At 45.3% G+C, this 20,039-nt stretch overlaps 1 protein-coding gene across 1 annotated transcript in view; it reads right to left on the reverse strand.

Moving 5' to 3' along the window:
- The window catches only part of Ankrd50 (ankyrin repeat domain containing 50), a 37,144-nt gene that overhangs the window by 10,224 nt on the left and 6,881 nt on the right, over positions 1-20,039 (reverse strand). Inside the window, exon 3 of the mRNA XM_052730882.1 lies at positions 3,501-3,730. Coding sequence (XP_052586842.1) covers positions 3,501-3,730 — 230 coding nt within the window. The remainder of the gene's footprint in view (positions 1-3,500; positions 3,731-20,039) is intronic.

Below are 20,039 nucleotides of genomic sequence, written 5' to 3' on the forward strand. Positions count from 1 at the left end.
TCTCCTTGTGTTTGCACAGTACTGGGGACTGAATGCTGGGCAAGGGCTCTACCCATGGGCTACATGCAACTGTAAGTTTTCACGCACACACTTGCCATGTGCACTGTGAGAGAGGTTTTCCTACCTTATAAGTGAGTTAAATTCAAGCACAGAGAGCGGCCTGAGTCACCCACCACGAGCACTGACTGAAGGGGTCAGCATCAGGGCTTTGTGTGATGCTGACAGACAGAGGGAGGAAGAGGTAGAACACGGAACTGAAGGTACACAAATGGATGCGAAATGCTTACAATGTGAAACACAGTCTCTCCCAAATCTAAAGAGTGATGTGGATTTAAGAATTTATATTTACCGCCAGTAACAGTTTAATAAGACAGAACTAAGGGCCTGGGGTGGGCAGCTTGTGCCAACAACCCAACACTAGGGAGGCAGAAGCAGGAAGATTGTTACAGGTTCAAGGTACACACAGTAAGGTCCATTCCAGCCAGGGCAAGGCTTAGTGGAAAAAACAAAACAGAAGAAGAGCAGAGGTTTAGTTTAGCTCAGTCGTGCAAGCTGGGCCAGCATGTGCGAAGTTCTGGACTGAGCTGCAGCACCTAAGGAAGACTAGACTCTCCACTGACCACCTTGAACACTGAAAATGACTTACTTATTGGGGTACTGGGGATGGAATGGAGCACCACACTCGTGTAGGGAAGAAGTGCCCACAGAGCCATACGCCTTCTCTTTTGATCAGTCTCTCACTGGCCTGGAACTCACCACATAGGTGAGGCTGCCCAGCCAGTGAGCTCCAGAAGTCCACTTATCTCTGCCTCTCCAGTAAGGAGGCTATCACACCCAGCCTTTTTATGTGGGTCCTGGAGCAGGTGCTCTGACAAATGAACCATCTCCCCAGGCCCACTAAACCACTTTTCTATTTTTGGGAAAATATTTCAGTGGGTATGACACTCCTTGGAGTTGGCGAAACAAATGAGTTTGAATCTGCTTACAAATCAGTACACAAAGTCAGTACCCTGGTGCTCACAGTCAGAAACCTTACAGGATCCAAGTCTGTGATCACACAGTCAGTACCCTGTCTTCATGGAGACTACATCCTAGTTGAGAGGATGGCCGGGAAATACATGAAATCAGAGAAATTTTCAGTGATACTAGATCCATGAAGAAAATAAAACCAGACAGAGTGAGTGTGTGACTATGTAGGAGGGAGCCACAAATAAACAAGGATGGAAAACACAGTCTGTGTGTGAATGTCCTATTTGGGTAGGGACCTGAGCGGGAGGAGGGCAAGAAGTTCAAGGAATGAACATTTTATCAGCGTATCATGTGCAAACCCATAATGGAGATGAGGCCAGCTGACTTTGCAAATGCTGGCTGAGAGAATGCAGAGAGAGCACTCATGCTGAGGCAGGCATGGAAATCACTGCATGCACAAAAGACTAGAATACAGCAAAGCAATGCAGGTCCATGATAGATACCCTCCCTAACCAAGCAAGTTCAAGTGAACTGGAGGACAGAACGTCATTGGCCATGCCATTTTGGCAACTGAGCTTGGGTAGCTCATCCAAAATGCCCAGGATGGGAAGCAGTTTAGATTTTTTTTCAGATTTTGGACTATCTGTACATACAGAAGGAGAACAGAACCCATCTGTGTCCCATGCACATCATCCACACAGCTTGAAGTGCAGGTGATATTTTAAATACCCCACAAAACCAATTCTTGACCTGGAGTTTGGATTTTGGAGCACTTAGGACTGTAGGTCTCAGACTAATGAGGATCAGCCTGCAGTGAGAACACAAGGATAATCTGGATGCCAAGGAACAGAGGAACCAAAGGATGAAGTGGAGGCCTGTTGTCTTACTTTGGGTTTCTACTGCTGTGATGAAACACCATGACCAAAAGCCACTTGGGGAGGAAAGGGTTTATTTCATCTTATAGCTCGTCCTCTATCATGCAGGGAACTCAGGGCAGGAACCTGGAGTCAGGAGCTGACTCAAGAGATCATCGAACAACACTGCATACTGCCTTGTTCCCCGTGGCTTGCTCAGCCTGCTTTCTTTATACAACCCAGGACCATCTGCCCACAGTGGGCTGGGCCCTCCAACATCAATCATCAATCAAGAAACTGCCCCACAGGCTTGCACACAGGCCAATCTTGTTCTCAACGGAGGTTCCATCTTCCCAAATGTCTCTAGCCAGCACACTTGTTCACAGGAAAGAATACCTAGCAGATGAGGCCAGAGACCAAGGCTTAGAAGCCATAATAAGAATTCAGGTCAAAACTGAAATGTATAACAAATGAGAATAAGAGCAGTATGTATGAAGCCCTTACCATGCCTCAGGCACATCTAATCTCAGAGCACCCCACTTTACAGACAGGAAACAGGAAACAGGAGGTTAGGCAAGCTGCCCAAGGTCACACAGACAGTGGTAAGCACTAATGTGGACACGTGACTCATTTGTGCACACAGAAGACTACAGCTTGGGGCTGGAGAGAACTCAGGGGTTACAGCATGTGCTGCTTTTGCAAGGGAACTGAATGTGGTTCCCAGTATTTCCATCGGGCTGCTCACAACTGTAACTCCAGTTAGAGGGTCCGTGGGACTTGAGTGCACACACCCACAGACATACACACACTTAAAAATGAAACTTAAAAGTTCATAATGTTTATAGAACATAAAATGAGCTGATGATACTGGGTGACTTGGATGGGGAGAAAAGAGACCATGCCCTCAGCCACACATAGGAGCTGCCGCAGAGCACTGGCTCCGATCCCGTTCACCAAAAGCTTTCACTGCTGTGGCCTTAGATTATATGAAGCTCTCGACTTAGCCCTGTCATGATGAAGGGAACACACATGAGAACCTCTGGCAGAACCTCTGGAGCCGTTGGGGAGATACTGATAAATGACTAATGAGCTGTAAAGGGCACAGACCTACTGTGAAGTAGCCCCGCTAACGAATCACTAAGTCGGGTCTTACATGGGGAATAGGGAAAGAGCGTTATTTTGTATGTGCACACATTCATGTATGTGTACACACATGTGGAGGCCAAGGATAACCCTGGGTGTCATGCCTCCTCAGAGCCATCCATCATTTTTTTTAGACAAAGTCCAGGTTAGGTTGGTGGGGCAGCAAGCCTAGGGGTCTGTCTGTCTGTCTGTCTCCCCAGCACTGGGTTAAAAGCATGTGTCACTATGCCTGGCTAGGCTTTGTTGTTTTTGTGTATCAGGGTTCTGTTTGTATAGCAAGCACTTTACATTGAACTATCCCCTCAGTCCAGGGAAAGAAGTCTGGGAAAAGCCACTGTAAGTGATTTTACAACACAACACACTTGATTTTTAATGTGATCTTGAGGTATGGTGCAAGAGGCTGAGAGGGCTTATGTGGCAGTTAGGCCTCCACCCTGTACTCTGCTCCCTAGAAGGAACCCAGGAGCAGGAACCTGGAGCCTGGCTCCAGCTCTGGAGCACACAACACTCTGGGCGTCTCACAGTCTTGCTCACCAGTGAACATTTTGGTGACAGCTCTGCTCTGTTTCCGGGCTGAGCACAGGAGCAGTAGCCATGGGGGAAAGAACTCGTGGTGACCAGCCAAGAGCTCTGCCACAGTCCCCGAGAGGCTGGGCGATGTCTGCTCCCCTTCCATCACATTGCAGCCTTCGTCCACGGAGTCAACCAGCAGGTAGAGGCTCTGTGAGGGCGGCTTCATCCCCAGGAGTGGGAGCAGCACACACCTGCAAGACAGCCACAGGACAGGTCAATGTCATGGACAGGGCACTGAAATTCATAGTTCGCATGTTGGCATTATTAGTTATAATGTTATAAAAAATAAAGTGATTTCAGATAAAAACGCATCTTCTAAGTAGTTCATTTCCCAATAGCATCAACTTCCACAGTACAGTGTGTATTGTGCACTTGCCTGTGTACTGTGACTCAGTGTAATTAAGGGTGGTAGGAACTAGATAAAGCTGGATTTCAGTACCCTTCCTGGTGGTCTGAGTCAGTAATAAAATGCTTAGATTGTTCCTGTGCTGAAAACAGACAAACTCTGAGGACACCATAGGAGGAAGAAACCTATTGTTCTGGTCTGGTTTTTAGTCAACTTGACACAAGCTAGGGTCATCTGGAAAGAAGGAGCCCCAGCTGAGAAAATGACTCCATTACACAGGTCTGTGGGCAAGTCTGTATGGCATTTTCTTGATAATCACTGATGTGGGAGGACCCAGCCCACTGTGGATGGGCAGGTGGTCCTGGGAAGTCTAAGAAAGCAGGCTGAGCAAGTCACGATGAGCAAGCCAATAAGCAGAACTCCTCCACAGTCTCTGAGTCAGTTCCTGCTTCCAGGTTCCTGTCTGGAGTTCCAGCCCTGCCTTCCAGCAGGGATGATGCTACTTGGAAGTCTAAAGTGAAACAAAGTAAACAGTTTGCTCCTCAAGTTGCTTTTGGATGTGGTCTTTGTCACTATGATGCAGACCTAACTAGGTCAGAAAATAGTACTAAGAGTGGGGTATTGAGGTGTTAGACTTGACCATGTTGTTTTGGGAGGATTGTACAAGTGTTTGGAACTGTGGGCTGGAAAAGCCAGAGTCGAGGGCTTAATGAACTGTTGTGGGAAACTGGAAGACAATATTGAGAGCAGTGCAGACAAGGGAGGCCTGCCTTGTGAAGTTTCAGAGGCAAGCAAAGACTACTGGAACAGCTGGTGTGAAGCTTTGTAATAAAAATCTGTGGTGTTCCGTCAGCTGGAGCCAAGTAATCAGCTATCGTTAACAGGAGACCAGAACTACTAAAGTGAAAGCTTCGCTTCCCTGGGACAATCAACACTAGTCAGCTGAGGCTGAAGAATCAGCTGTGACAAAGAGAGACCAGCATCACTGAGGTGAAATCTTCTGGAGAGTGTTTCCTCAGGGTCAGCACAGAGAAGCCGTGGTCCAGAGATGGCCAAGTCTGTGCCTTGTGCTGACAGCTGAACTTGGTAAGGGGTAAGAGTTTCCCAGGTGGTACTGTTTTTGAAGGCATGAAGGCATGTCATGGAAAACAGACGAAACTTGGTCCTGTGAGAGGCCAAGAGAGGCCACTGGTGAAGGTACAGCCTCAGCTGCACCAGACTTAAAAGGGTCATGTAGAGATGAGGCTGGCACAATGTGGCAGGTCAGAGTCCCTGAAAAGAGCTCAAGAGAGGCTGCTGGTAAAGGAATAGTCCAATTGCAATGAAGACCTCAGCATTTTTGAGATGCCAGTACCATGAGATGACCACTAAGGATAGCAGCAGCAGCTGTGGGGGGAACAAGCCTGAGTCTAGGAGACAATCTGGGTGTGCTGTGGATGACAGAGCTGGAGAAGTGGAGCTGCCTGGACTCCTTAGAGCCTAGAAAACTGTAATTCCCAGATGCCCTGTAAACCAGCTACACTGATGGAGTCTGGTTCTGCTCTGAACGGACTGTGATTGTGCCCTAATTCTTCCCTTTTGGAGTCAGAAAGAATCTAACTTATTTTTGATTTTACAGGTACCCACAGTTAAGAGACTGTCTTAGTTAGTGGTTACTATTGCTATGATGAAGCACCATGACCAAAAGCAATTTGGGGAGAAAGGAGTTTATTTCATTCATAGTTCCATATAATATAATTCATCATCAAAATCAGTGAGGGCAGGAACTCAAGCAGGGCAGGAACTGATGCAGAGACCACAGAGGGGTACTGCTTACTGGCTTGATTCCCTAGGCTTGCTCAGCCTGCTTTATTATAGAACCCAGGACCACCAGCCCAGGTATGGCACCACCCATGATGGGCTGGCCCTATCACATCAATTATTAATTAAGAAAACACTAAGAAAAGCCTATAGGCTTGCCTACAGCCCAGTCAGACGGAGGCCCATTCTCAATTAAGGCCCCCTCCTTCTCTGATGACTTCAGCTTATGTCAAGTTGATATAACACTAGCCAGCACAGAGACTGGGTTTTTAAGTAGATTTGGATATGGATATTTTAAAAAGACTGAATGTGCTGGCCAGTTTTATGTTAACTTGACACAAGCTAGAGTCATCTCATTTTCTCAATTGAGAAAACGCCTCCATAAGGTCCAGCTGTAGGGCATTTTCATAATTAGTGATAGATGAGGGAGGGCCCAGCCCATTGTGGACAGGGCCATCCCTAGGCTGGTGGTACTGGCAAGGCATGATGAGCAAGCCAGTAAGCAGCACCCTTCCACAGCCTCTGCATCAGCTCCTGCCTCCAGGTTTCTGAGCTGTTTGAGTTCCTGTCCCGATTTCCTTCGACGATGAGCAGTGATGTGGAAATGTAAGCCAAATAAACCCTTTCCTTCCCAGGTTGCTTTGCTCATGGTGTTTTGTCACAGCCACAGAAATCCTAAGACACTGAATGTTTAACAGTGTTACACTTTTTTTAAAGACTGTAGATTTTTTAAAGTTATATCGTTTCATATTACATATTAATAGTGACATGACATTGTGGGGACAAAGAGAAATGGAAAGGTAATGGTCTAATAGTTACATGTTCGTGTGTCAAGCTGACAAGGGCTAATTGTTTTAGTTTCTTATCAACTTAACACAAACTAGTCACTCCAGGAGGACCCCAACTGAAAAAGTGCCTCCGTCAGACTGTAGGCAAGTCTATGGGGCATTTCCTTGATTTGTGATTGATGTGAAAGAGCCTAGACCATGGTGAGAGGTGTCATGCCTGGGCCTATAGTCCAGGGAGAAAGCAAATGGAGCAAGCCAAGGTAACAAGCCAGGGAGCAGCATCACTGCTTCCGTTCCTGTCCCGATTTCCCTTTATGGTGGACTACACGGTAAGCTGAAATAACCCCTTTCCTTCTCAGGTTGCCTTTGGTTATGGTTTTAGCACAGCAAGAAAAAAGCAGCTAATAGAATTTAGAAGTGTTTCATGAACAGTTCTCACAGGAGACCTGCACATGGAGAAGGTCTTAACCCATACTCAATTTAAGAGACCGTGAAGTAGTAATTTCACCACTTTTCATTGCAGAGTGCACACCACAATGAAGCCATCTGTTTCCCATCTACATTGTATTTATTTAGATCTGCTGAGATCATCTGCCAGGCTCTGGGGGAATGTTAAGGAATGAAGCCCCTGTTCTCTTGATGCTTACAGTCCAAAGAGAAAACAAAATGACATTCAACAAGCCTACTGTACACCCATTACTGCACCTTACCCTATGTAGTATTTTGTCTGCTATGAACATAAAGGTTGATTCAAACAAACAAACCAGTAGCACAGGTTAGTCCAGCAGTTCCCTAAACACACGACCCAAAGATCCCTGTCCTTAGGACCAACCACTCACAGCCACAGAGTCTGAATGAACTTCAATGTTTCTACAGTTTCCCCTATAACCCACCCCACACTAGAAACACTCAGGTGCATGCAACCTGGGAAATAAACTGCATACATCACACAAGAGGCTGCCACTGCAACAGAAAAGGAAACAGAAAACAACAGGCTAAGGGATTCACACAGCCTCCCTTCCAAGAGAATGGACCAAGATGCAAAAAACTTTGTGTCTGAGTATATCAAAATGACTTTCCAAGAAAGCAAGAGTACAGGGATGTGATCTAGAACCTGGCTGTGGGGAACTGTACCCAAGAAAGAGTGCAGAGAGGATTCTGGGAGTGACAGAATTCTCTGTACCACTGTTGTGGAATATTTGAGCAAGCTGTAAAGATGTATTGCTGTTTTACTTTGCCTGCCTAAAGCACCTGATTGGTTTAATAAAGAGCTGAATGTCCAACAGCTAGGCAGGACAGAATAGGAGGGATTTCTGGGGAGAGAAACGAACTCTAGGAACAAGAGACGAGAGAAGCCAGTGAGACACAGAGGGAGGCAGACATACATTATGGAGAAAAGATAAAGAGTCACATGGCAAAACGTAGATTAATAAAAGCAGTTAATTAAGTTACAAGAGCTAGTTGGGAACAAGCCTAAGCTAAAGGTCAAGCTTTCAGAATTAAAGTCTCCATGTCATTATTTGGGAGCTGGCAGTCCCAAGTAAAAGTCCAACACAATAAAGTCCTACTACATACCATCACTGAGTCTAAATTTGTCCAAATCATAGAACTGTACAAGAGTCACTATTACTGACTAAAAACTAAAACATTAACATGATATATAATAAAGTATAATAAACCCCTCCTGGTAACGTGTCCCTTGGTGTGGGCGTCTGAATTCTCAGTAGTCGGCTGACTCTGCTCTTCACATACTAATGCTCAGCAAGTCGTTAAACAGAAAGCTTTTGTTCATGGGCTAGCCTGGCCGGGCCTTCAATCCCATCATTACTCCTCAAGCTACCAAAGTCCACCCTGCCCTGGCAGCATGCTGAGTCCAAATACAGGTTTCTGTTTCCAGGCTCTGACCAATAATTGCTACTTACCCATTCCCTGCAACTCTGCAGGCCTGCCTGTGGGCCTTTGAACAGACCCTCTCTCATGCCAGAACCCTGCTTGTATGCCTGCTACCATGCTCACCCTCCTCTCCACCCCCAGAGCTCAGCTCAAACACACACACAGAAGGCTTGGGATTGCACTGCTCACTCTGCAACCTGACACAGGAAGGGTGCTGCAAACACACTGCTCAAAAGCCCTCGACAACTGGGACTAATCAGGTCACCAAGGAACTGTTAGTGTAGCGTCTACCTTCCTGATCTCTAGGGAAGAGAGGGGACGGCCAGGGGAATTCACCTTTTCTCTACCAAGAGCTTACCTAGGACCCTGTGAAGAGTTACTTATGTTTGCTGGATGGATGGAGTGGTCTGATATATTTATAAACCATTTATTTATAAAGATTTTTATCCTAAATACATAAAAAGTTTACAACACTCAAGAGTAAGATGCCTATAACTCCAGTACTGACAGAATAGTGTTCTTCATTCCCGAATGTGAACACAAACGACTCACTGCTGACTTCTACTCAGCTCCTGTGGGCTTGTGGTGGTTGGCTTTATGTGTCAACTTGACTGGGCCACAGGATGCCCACATATGGTCTTCTGTTCCTCCTGGATGTTTCTAAGCTTTGAAATAGTGGCTCTCACCCAATCATCCAAAAGCTTACTGCATGAATGCATGAGTTGGACATCAGTTTATTCTTTCTTCAGGTTCAAAAAAAATCAACTGTTTGGGTCTTGAGAACTTGTACCACCCACTGCCCTGACTCAGGTCAGCTTTCCTAGGTCTCCAGCCTGCTAGCTTCCCACCTTGCAGTTCTCAGCATGCATCACCATGGAGGTAAATTCCTTATAATTAGTCGGTTTATTACAACTTCTATGGAGCATTCTGAGGGCCTACTCTAAGGCCATTTTACATGTTCCTTTCTATGTACTCTAAGGATTTCTATGTGGATTCCTTAACTTGAACCCACACAACACGTTTCTACCACCCACCCGCCCCTTTCTACAGGGTGCTGTGAAATCACTTCATTCTGTCTACAGTACTGGAGAAAGGCTCATTTTGTGTTTAATGAGCTTTTAGGTTTAGGTTCTTGAAATAAACGAATGAAACTGTTCCTACAAACACACTGGCCCTACAAAGATAAGCAGTGTCATATATTGTAAGAAGGGAACTCAGCTGCAGGGCATCTGTGATCCATAAATTCAGCAGAGCTGTTCCAATCAGTAACAGTGGGTAACTTGACCTTCTCAGACATGAGAAATGTCCTAAGAAATATCTGATGCCAACTCTGGGAGTCCAGTCTCAATAAAGCAGAAGTAGAGTGACCTGATTCCCCCATTTCTGACAAACACTTATTGTCATTGTTAGGACACAGCAAACCTCAGCAGGCAGGATCTTGAATGGTCCTGCTGCCCCAATGGAGGGAAATGCAAATTCTGGAAAAGAGTGTGTGCGCACATGCATGCATGGGTATGTGCGAGTTTAAACATATAGTTTAAAGAACATTTACAAAATCCACACACTCAGAACTAGCAAGTGAAAAAACAAAACCCGTAGCTAAAAATGGGACGAGGCAAAGAACAAAAACCAAATCAAATGATACAATTATTTCAAGTAGGTTCCATTAACTTTGTAAATACATTAAAAAAGATCAGGTCCTACAGTGACCTACCACAGGCTCCCTGTGCTGGACAGTTTATGTCAATGTGACACAAGCTAATGTCATCTGAAAGGAAGGACCCTCAATTAAGAAAAATGCCTCCATATGATGGGCCGTAGGCAAGCCTGCAGGGCCTTTTCTTAATGATTAATTGATGGGGTAGGGCTCAGCCCATTGTGGGTAGTGTCATCCCTGGGCTGGTGGTTCTGAGTTCTAGAAAGCAGGCTGAGCAAGCCAGTGAGCAGCATTCCTCCACAGCCTCTGCATTAGCTCCTACTTCCAGGTTCCTGCCCTGACTTTCCTCATTGATGGTCTGTTACCTGGAAGTGTAAACTGAAATAAATCCCTTCCTCCCCAAGGGGCTTTGGCCATGGTATTATATCTCAGCAATAGTAACCCTAACTAGGGCACTCCCTATCCCCACAGCCCTGGCGCTGTTAAACAATTCCTGGTATTTTTATTTACAACAGGATACCAGAATCCTCTATTAAACTGGGGTGGACAGACATTAAGGCCATTGATCTGTCTACAACAGAGAGTGGAAAGTGGGGCAGCACAAAACTTTGGAGCCCAGGCACCTAAAAGCAAACTGTGTCTCAGTATTAACTCTGCTTCCTATGTAACAGTATTGCTGGATTCTACACACAAACACACACTTCTGTTGTGGGCTCAGGCTTGTGGCGGGAACATGAGAAGGAAAAGGGATGAGGATGGGAAGAGCCAGTGAGGTCCTGTGGATTCTGAACATCTGTGGTTCTGCACTCACTTTGTTACCTGCTCGTCTCGCAGTGAAAATATGCACAGCTCTGTGTGTCTCTCCACACACTCACATCCGAGCCAGCTCTTCTCTGGGCTTCAGCACAGTCCTCCTTCAGTGATGAGTACACTTCTGTTTCAAATGGTGCAATCGTAAATTCTGACTAATAGGGCTGAGAGGATGGCTCATGAGGACCACAGTTAGAAACCCCAGAAACCAGGTAACGTATGCATCTCGAAACCCCAAACTCCTAATGAGAAACGGGACATGAAGACAGGAGAATAAGTTCAAAGGCCAGCGAATCTGGAGTGCACAGTGGCAAACAAGAGGAAAATGAAAACAGACACCAAGGGTGTCCACTACCCTCCACATTTACACCATGGTGTCCATAACTTGTAATTGGGCACTACGCTAAGCTGCTCTGATTCCAGGGGAGCGTGAAGAACCAAGATCCTCAAATATTTAGCATCAAAATCCCACACAAGACACTGAATTCAGGGCTGACAGGTCTTCGGGTCACCAGGGCATGCCCCTGAAGAGGTCACTGTGACTCTGGCCTCTTTTTCTCTTTAAATACCCAGCCATAAGGACAGTACTTGTGTTTTGAACATGTCCCCCACTGCTTGCTAGCACCCCCAAAAGAGGCCTAAGGATTATGGGCTCACTGGTTCAGAGACCAGAACTTTGAAAGCTGTGAGGCTTTGTCTTTGAACTGCTTTTCCCACAGACATGTCCGAGTATATTACCAGATGACCCCCTTTGAATACTAGAGTCCCTGTAAAATTTGGTATCCGAGTATTATCCATGTATGAGCCGAGGACCTGGCCCCATGTAACATGTGAGGGTCATTTACCTAGCAGGTTAATGCTAAATCTAGCATGTTCTAAATTGTCTTAGAGTACATACTGACATATCTGCCAGTCATTTTATTAATAAAATATTCAATTCTTAGAACAAAACAAAACAAAAACAACAACGACAAAACAAAAAACCCAGGCTTTAATAAAAATGGTTGTTTTTTTTTTCTGGAGGGGGGGTTATTTGCTTTTTACAGAAGGTTAAAAATACTAATAATTTTTATCTTATCTTCTCTTGGGACAACAAACTTAGATTGTGTTTACTTTTCTTAAGAAGAAAATCATCCATCCAATAAAATAAAGCATTCGTAAGAGGAGGAAAAAGATGATGATGGTAGCTGGTATTTCCAATCAGTCAGGAATATCTATTCACTCACCTAACCAACGGTAACAACAACCAGGGGTAATTAAAACGACGTCAGCGTGTAGCCAACCCACAGGAGGAAACCTGTTTCTGAAATCTTGACCAAAGCAAACATGGAATATGATAGCATAAAGAAAAACATACAGAAGGCAAAAGACTTGTGGAGAGCACACACACACAGTCTCAGGAAGGCTGGAAGTGAATGGAAAAACATCTATGTCAATGCTGGAATCAACGCAGGGTAGTCACTTTAAGTTTCAAATTGCTACCCTCGCTGGGCGGTGGTGGCGCACACCTTTAATCCCAGCACTCGGGAGGCAGAGGCAGGAGGATCTCTGTGAGTTCAAGGCCAGCCTGGGCTACAGAGTAAATTCCAGGACAGGTGCAAAGCTATACAGAGAAACCCTGTCTCAAAAACCAAAAAAAAAAAAAAAAAAAAAAAAAGATCAAATTGCTACCCTCATTCAAAAGTAACACTAATGGCAACACTTGGGTGGTGGGCGGACAGCAAGCAGAACAGAGTCTGGGGAGACAGACAGACAGACAGAAGAGGGGCATAAAAGGCAGGATAGCCAGAGTGGCCACTCCAGACCAGACCTAGTACTGATGTCCAAAGAGCCCAAGTTACAACACAGCCCAAGAGCTTAGAACAGTCACATTAATATTCATAGGAACAAAAGTAGGGATGGATTTATGTTTAAAGAAACAACACAAGGTACAAATCCACAAAATGGGAAAGTTACAGGGCATTCCATCCATGGTGACTCTGCAGGGTGAACCTGGTGGGTAGCAGTAGCACAGGGCTGCCTGGGCCACCAGATTATGACACTTGCATCTAAAGACAGGAAGCCCAGATGAACCACAGCTCCAGGGAACAAGGGCGTTTTCAAAGATGGGGACTGGCCTGTTTCAGGATCAGTTGATGATTGGGAGGCGTGAGTGGTCACAGGTGCAGAACAGGAAGCAGCTGGGCCCACCAAGCGACTCAGCCAGGAACCAAGCTCACGGGGCTGGTAGAGGTCAGTCAGGTCCACTTTAGAGAGCAGCAAGTCTGAAGTGTCCACACACAGATTGGTTTTCCCCAAGGTGTGTTTGCAAAGCCCTGGTCGCTGTTTACAAGGCTGAGGAAAGTAGGCCAAGTGTGTCTGCAGGCCAGCACGCCAGCTCTCAGCCTGCATGCTGGAAAGAGAACTCACTCGGCTCACTTCAAACACAAACAAAACCCTAGAGAACTGGAGGAATGTGAGGCTGGAAAGGGCAGGATGCTACAGAGCTAACCAAGCATCACCAAGGAAGGCCTGAACCTCTGAGCCCCAAGGAACTGAGGAGCCTCCAGGCCCTGGTCAAAAGTGTGGCAAACTGTACCAATGAAGACAAGTGGATCAGGGTTTGGCGAAGACCACAAAGAAGTCCCAGAGCAGCTGAGTCGTGATGCTAGCCTCCCACTGGCATTGCTGGTCTGAGGAAGGAAAGGTCCTCACTGATGAGAGACACCATCAAAGACACTGCTATCACCCAATACACTGACACACACTTCAGTTTTTATTATGGGTGGGGGAAGGGCTCAGTGGTTAAGAGTGCTTGCTGCTCTTGCAGAGGACCTGAGTGCAGGCCCAGCACCCATCTTGGGTGGCTCATAACTACCTGTAACTCCAGCTCCAAGGGATCCACCACCATCTTCTGTAGGCAGTGCACTCACATGCACAAATCCACTTCAGGCACACACACAAACACATAATTAAGGAATAAAAACAAACCTCTTTTTCCCATTTTATTTTATGTATATGTGTTTTGCCTGCATGTACATGTATGTACCATGTGTCTTCTGAAACAAGCCACAAGCCCACAGCTTCTCCAGCTTCTACTAGATGTCACTCAAGCATCACAGTAAAAGCTTCAGTGTCCCAAGTCCTTACCCCTAGTGGTCATCCACAATGCCGGTGGCTTCAGCTTTCTCATGCTGTGGCTACTCTCAAGACTTGCCTGTCACCCACTGCCATGCACAGTCCTCAACTCGCAGGAATGCTTTACAACTGGAACCTTTGTGCATGGTCCCACCCTCCTACTGCAGTGATTCTTTCTTCATGCCTTAACAACCCCTTAGTCAGAAAACTCACCAGGTTCTGAGCCTCCTGCTCCTACTCTGCCTGCTCATTTGTGGCCTTACATGACAGCAGAGTCCCTCACAAGCCTTGGCTGGATCTGAGTTGCTAGCTCACCTTCTGGGCTTAGATGCTGGAGTTCAGCTTTTCAGAACACACCCTCCAGTGTCCGGCCCTCACTGGGCCCATCCCTTCAGCTTCTATTCAGCAGTAACTCAAAATTCCAGCCTTCCAGTTTCCCAGCCAAGATCCCAAGAGTCAGCTCTTGCTTTATTTCTGACATAACTCACATCCAACAAGCTCTCAGGTCAATCTGAACAAACTCAGACGACACTTCTTCTGGGTCCTTCACTTCTCCCAAGTGCAAGCACCTGCACATGGATCACAGCACTGGCCTTTACTGCTTTCCTTGTGTTAGCCTATCTACCCTCTTCTCAGGACATCAGTCGCTGTGACCTTATGAAACCAACAGTCAGATTATTTTTGTCTAAAGAGCTTCAAGGGCTTCCAATCTCCTCAAGGAAACACGAATGTCCTGACAACCCTCTGAGGCTCGTTCAGGCTCCCGGCTCTTTCTGCCTCCCACTGCGAGCGCTCTCTCAGCCACACAAGCACACCTCTGTTCCTAGACATTAAGCCAACTCCTACCCAGGCCACGACCTTGTACTTGGGATCTCCTCGGTCTGAAGGGCTCTTGTCAAACTTCCTTCTAAACATCCTAAGTAGCCCTACGTGAAAAAGCAACCTTCTCTCTACTTTCCCAGCCCTCGCTCCTGCCCTGCTTTGGTTTTCTATAAAACACTGTTACCTGGTATCTTAACTTCTGTGCCAACCACCTCCTTTAGCTATAAAACAAAACAAAAAAAACAATAAACACACAGGATATTTGCCACATCTACTTACTGCATATCCTAGGACAAGACCTGGTGCGTTCCTCACCCCCAATAAGCATTCAAACAAACGAATGAACCCAAGTTCAACAGCGGCCTCAGCAACACTGCACACCTAAGGCTACTCTCGGGTGCACCCGAGTTTAGTTCTCAGCACCCACGCCAACTGGCTCACCACTGTCATTCCAGCTCCAAGTCTGACTCGCTCTTCTGGCCTCTTAGGACATCTACACTCATGTGGCACATACGCACACAGACACAAACACATATGCATAAAAATAAAGTCAAGTCACACAGGAAAATGCTGCCTAATGATACTGGCTACATCACACCATCTGCACAGTGCCTCTCTGGGATGTGGTGATATTTTATTTGTGCTGAAATGTGATTTTATTTGTATAATAAATACAAATAAATAAAGTTGCCTGGGGGTCAGAGCTAATAGCAAGCCATAGCAGAAGTCTGGCAGTGGTAGCACATGCCCTTAATCCCGATCACATGACAGGCAGATCTCTGTGTGTTCAAGGACACCACCAGCATGGAGACACACGCCTTTAATCTCAATACCAACCATAGAAGACCTGGAGGTCTATATAGACAGGCAGTCATGAGGAGGTCATGTGGTTGAGTTTACAACCAATGAGAAGGCAGAACAGAAAGTCAATAAAATGACAGATACACAGGAAGTAGGTCTCTTTCTCAGGGGAAGGATGGCAGCGAGGGTAAGAAGGTGGTTTTAAGTCTCAGCTTTTAGCTACCGCTCTGACCTCTTGGGCTTTTAACTCTGCATTTGGCTCTGTGTTTCTTATTTAATAAGACCGTTACATCTACACTGAGACACCAGGTATCCCAGGCCTCAGATCTCTCAGAGAGGCACAGTGAGGTGAAGAAGGACCTCCTTAGTTGTTCTCACTTTCATTCCCTCCAAAAATGGGAGTATTCTGGCTACAGCAGGGAGATGATGTAAAAGAGATTTGTTCATCTACAACTGTGTAATACATATAACTATATGCATAAACTGTTTCACACAAGAAAATGGAGTATTTTAGAATCAAATGTGGTTAAAACAATAACATTTATATCGATGTGGCCAAAATTAGAATGTTTTATATTAAAACAAGTAGTTGGCTATTAGTTTAATAGTGATTGCTCTTACTATAGTCTAACAACCTCATACTCTCCTTGCTCAAAACGGTAGGCAAAGAGTCAGTTAAAAATACACAGAAATAACCCCAGATCGTGATCATTAAGAAACAGAAAAAAGAGTGGGATGGTAGTATGTACAGGGCAACTGAGGGTGGGAGCGTAGCTCACACGGCATACTAACTTGTGTGTGCCCTAAGTGTGAGCCCCAGTACCACAGAAAACAGGACCAGGGCTGAAGGAAGGCTTCTGAAGGCTCTGAGAAGGCAACGTCACAGACACACAAGTAGGTCCAGAAGGAACAGCCATACAAAAATGTGTTGGCTGTAACATAACCTATCTCAAGGATGGGATAAAGACAGTGTGACTCCAAAGCAAGGAAGAGGGTCAAGGCACTGAAGGGCAAGGTCAAAGGCCAAGGCCAGCAGGAGACCATGGAGAGCTCAGGTTTTCCTCTCAAGATGGAAGAGGTGCTGTCAGGTATAAAGGGGAGAGGTAACATGACCTGACATTTTCTCTGATGGTCCACGGAAGGCTGCTATAGTTCTGGTAACATAGAGGGATTTAGCCATGGTGGGAAGTGGAGACAGGAGGTGTTGGCTTAATCATGGAGGTAAAACAAGTTGTTGACAGATTGAGTATATGGATGAGTAAAACTGATTAACCCATGACTGCCAGATTTCTAATGAAAACAATGACCTCCCATTTGAAATATTCCTTTCTTCTTAGTTTTGCAGTTATTTTCATAATCGTGGTCTGTATCACCACCCCCAAGAACAATTATGTATTCTCTCCTTTGTGTCTATGTGGGTGTTTTATCTACTTCAGGCTTGGGGTCAGGTTGCTGCTGGCCTGTCTCTCCGTAACTGTCATCCCTGGACCAGCAGGTCAACTAGAGCACATTCTCACCACAGTTCTGTTACCATGGTGATGGCAAGAAGTACCTGAGGAAAAGCTGCACTGAAGCCTCTGTTAAAGCCACATCTACCACCATGGCACAGGCCTCAATCCCAAGAAAATCAGTGACAGGCATGGCTCTAGAACTCAGCTGCTTCAACTGTGGAGTGCAACTCCATATGGGGTCCCATAACTTTCAAAAAATAACTTCGTAACAGGATAGATTTCTAAACACCACGACCCAAAATTAGCTCAACATAAAATGCAGAATAAATTCAGGTGTGTCTGGCAGCTCGACTGTGCTGTGTCTCAGGACTTCATTGCAGCCTTGGCTCTGAACATGGGATACAGAAACTCCACACTGCAACACTGTTAGACCCGTGTGGAGGCCCACAGAGGCTATCTAGTGAGACCTTACCAGGGTCAGAGAATCTGAGCTTGCTTTACGCAGCAGGGCTGCATAATGGGATGACTTGACCTTGGGTGTGTTTACCAGGTGTTTGGAAAGGTCTACACTTGGCTGTACGTTGTGCTTTGATCTTACAATGTGGAGGTCTTTTGCCCACATTGCCCCTTGGCATATTATAAAAAGCCCTTTTGAATAAACATCTGGGCTGTTGGGTATTGACCCAGGCCCTCCTGAAGCTATCCTGCGTCTCTGTCTTTCTCGTCATCGTCTAGGTCTATCTTTCTATCTGATATTTTCTCATTCCTCTCCCTTCCACCTAAGAACTCTTCAAAAGGTGAGAGAAAGTCACAGCTGGACTCTCACAGTCTCCCATACCCAAGGCCTGAAACATTTCAGCTTGGATTTGGGACTTGCATTATGGAATCACCTTGTTTTAGCTCCACCGACAAACCCTTCTGCTCTTACAGAAACATGGTGGCCTATTATGGAAAATAAAGTCTTTCCATGCTTTTCTACTTCATTCCTTGGTCCATAAGCATCAAATTAGGACATCTCTGGATTGTATTTACAACATCTTTTTTTGCATTTATTTAATAAATGTGTGTCAAATATGTGAGACATGTATGCATACACACACACACACACACACACACACACACACACACACACACACACACGGGTTAAAAAAAAGAAAAAGGAAAGACACCTTGGAAGAGTAAGTTTGAACAAAGGTTAGTGAGGGATGGCCAAGCGAAATGACAGGTACAGATCAGGATTAACTGTCCATCTGCTGACATGTTAGAAAGCTGCACTGTTGACCATGTCACTAGGTAAGATAGAAGTGTGTACATCAATAACATGTGAGGGTGCTCTGTAAGGAAAACCTGAGAGAAAGCAGAGGAAGAGCCACCAAAGAACGGTCATAGGGGCTCCAAGAGAAAGAACAATGAGAACCTCTCAATGACATCAGCTGTGTGAAAGGCAGGTTGAGCCACGAGCTCAGAGGCCACCAATCATACACCCAAATCTCCCTGTGAGTATGCCTGACAGAAGTCACATTCAGTAAGAACTGAGTGACAGAGAGGAGGAAGAAGTGCCATTTATAGGTACAAGTTCAAGACACCCTTAGTACAAGCTTGTAGAGAACACTCAGGGAGTTTCTGACATATACAAACAAATGCAACTGTCTGCATGTAAGAGTGCAGACAGAGTCAAGCAGAGCACAGCAGCCCCACATGCAGACAGCAGCTGGCCCAGACTCCACATCCTGACTGTTAGAGAACCTTCCCTAGCAATGAACAAAAATCTGGATGTAAATGTTAAATCCGGAACTGGGTAAAAATATTCCAACTTGTAGGGCACAACTTTCTTCTTTTTGGTCTGAAATAAAAATAAAAGTTATCCAAAGTAAATTAAAAATATGGACACAGGAGCAAAATGCTGTGTCAGGTGTTACATGAGTGCTGGGAGGCCAAGGATGTGGAGCAGCTACAGAGAGCACTTGAGGTGCTCAGCTCTCAAAGAGTCCACCTTGGAGCAAGAGAGCAGATCTGAGGGAGAGAAGTGGGAGGCTCAAAAAATGGAAACCCATCCTAGAGGAAAATCATAGAGTGGGGCTGGCGAAACATCTCAGGGATTAAGGGTACTTACTGATCTTCCAGAGGACCTGAGTTCAGTTCCCAGCACCCACATGGCAGTTCACAACCACCTGTCACTCCAGCTCTAAGGGATCCAACTCCCTGTTCTGGACTCTTTGGACACCTGAACTCGTGCACAAACCCATACACAAACACACACATACATATCATTAAAAATGCTTTTAAAAATAAATAAATATTTTAAATGGTAGAGCAAAGGTTGAAAATGGTCTTGACCTGAAAGACACCTGCAAAGTTTTGTCTATGAAAATATAATTTTTGCTGTGTTTAAACATTTTTATAGGGATCTTCAATTTAGAAATACTTAAGAATGAAAAATGAAGAAGGTGGAGAGACGGCACAGCAGTTAAGGAAACTACAGAGGGCCTGAGTTTGATTCTCAGCACCCACATCTAGTGGCTCATAACCACCTATTACTCTAGCTCCTGGAGACCCGACAACTTATTCTGATGTACACATACACACACATTTTTAATTTTCAAAAATACTTTAAAAAAAGAATGGAAAATGACAGTTATCCTATGTAGTATTAGTTATAAAAAAAAAAAAAAAAACAAGTGATAGAAACAGAATATTTTGCCATGAGCACACACAAGGGAAGAGGAAAGCGGGCCTTCAGCCCTGAGTCCTCTGTTGAAGAGATGAGATGAGATATGGGGATCTGGCCACTAAATTACCAGATGCCAATTCACACAGAAGGTTACTAAATTAAAAATCACTACATTAGTCTGTTCTGCATTTAAAACTAATCTTAACAATACAATATTTTTGTTTTTAACTCATTCAAAGGCTTCAGCCTTTCAGTTATGTTAGGGAATAATTTAGATAGGCAAGCAGCATTATGCATTCATTAAATGATAATTACTTAGCAGCTGCTGACATCATGCAAAATGC

The sequence above is a fragment of the Peromyscus californicus genome, unplaced genomic scaffold (genome assembly GCF_007827085.1).
Source record: "Peromyscus californicus insignis strain IS unplaced genomic scaffold, ASM782708v3 Scaffold_9__1_contigs__length_137607984, whole genome shotgun sequence".
Classification (NCBI taxonomy): domain Eukaryota; kingdom Metazoa; phylum Chordata; class Mammalia; order Rodentia; family Cricetidae; genus Peromyscus; species Peromyscus californicus.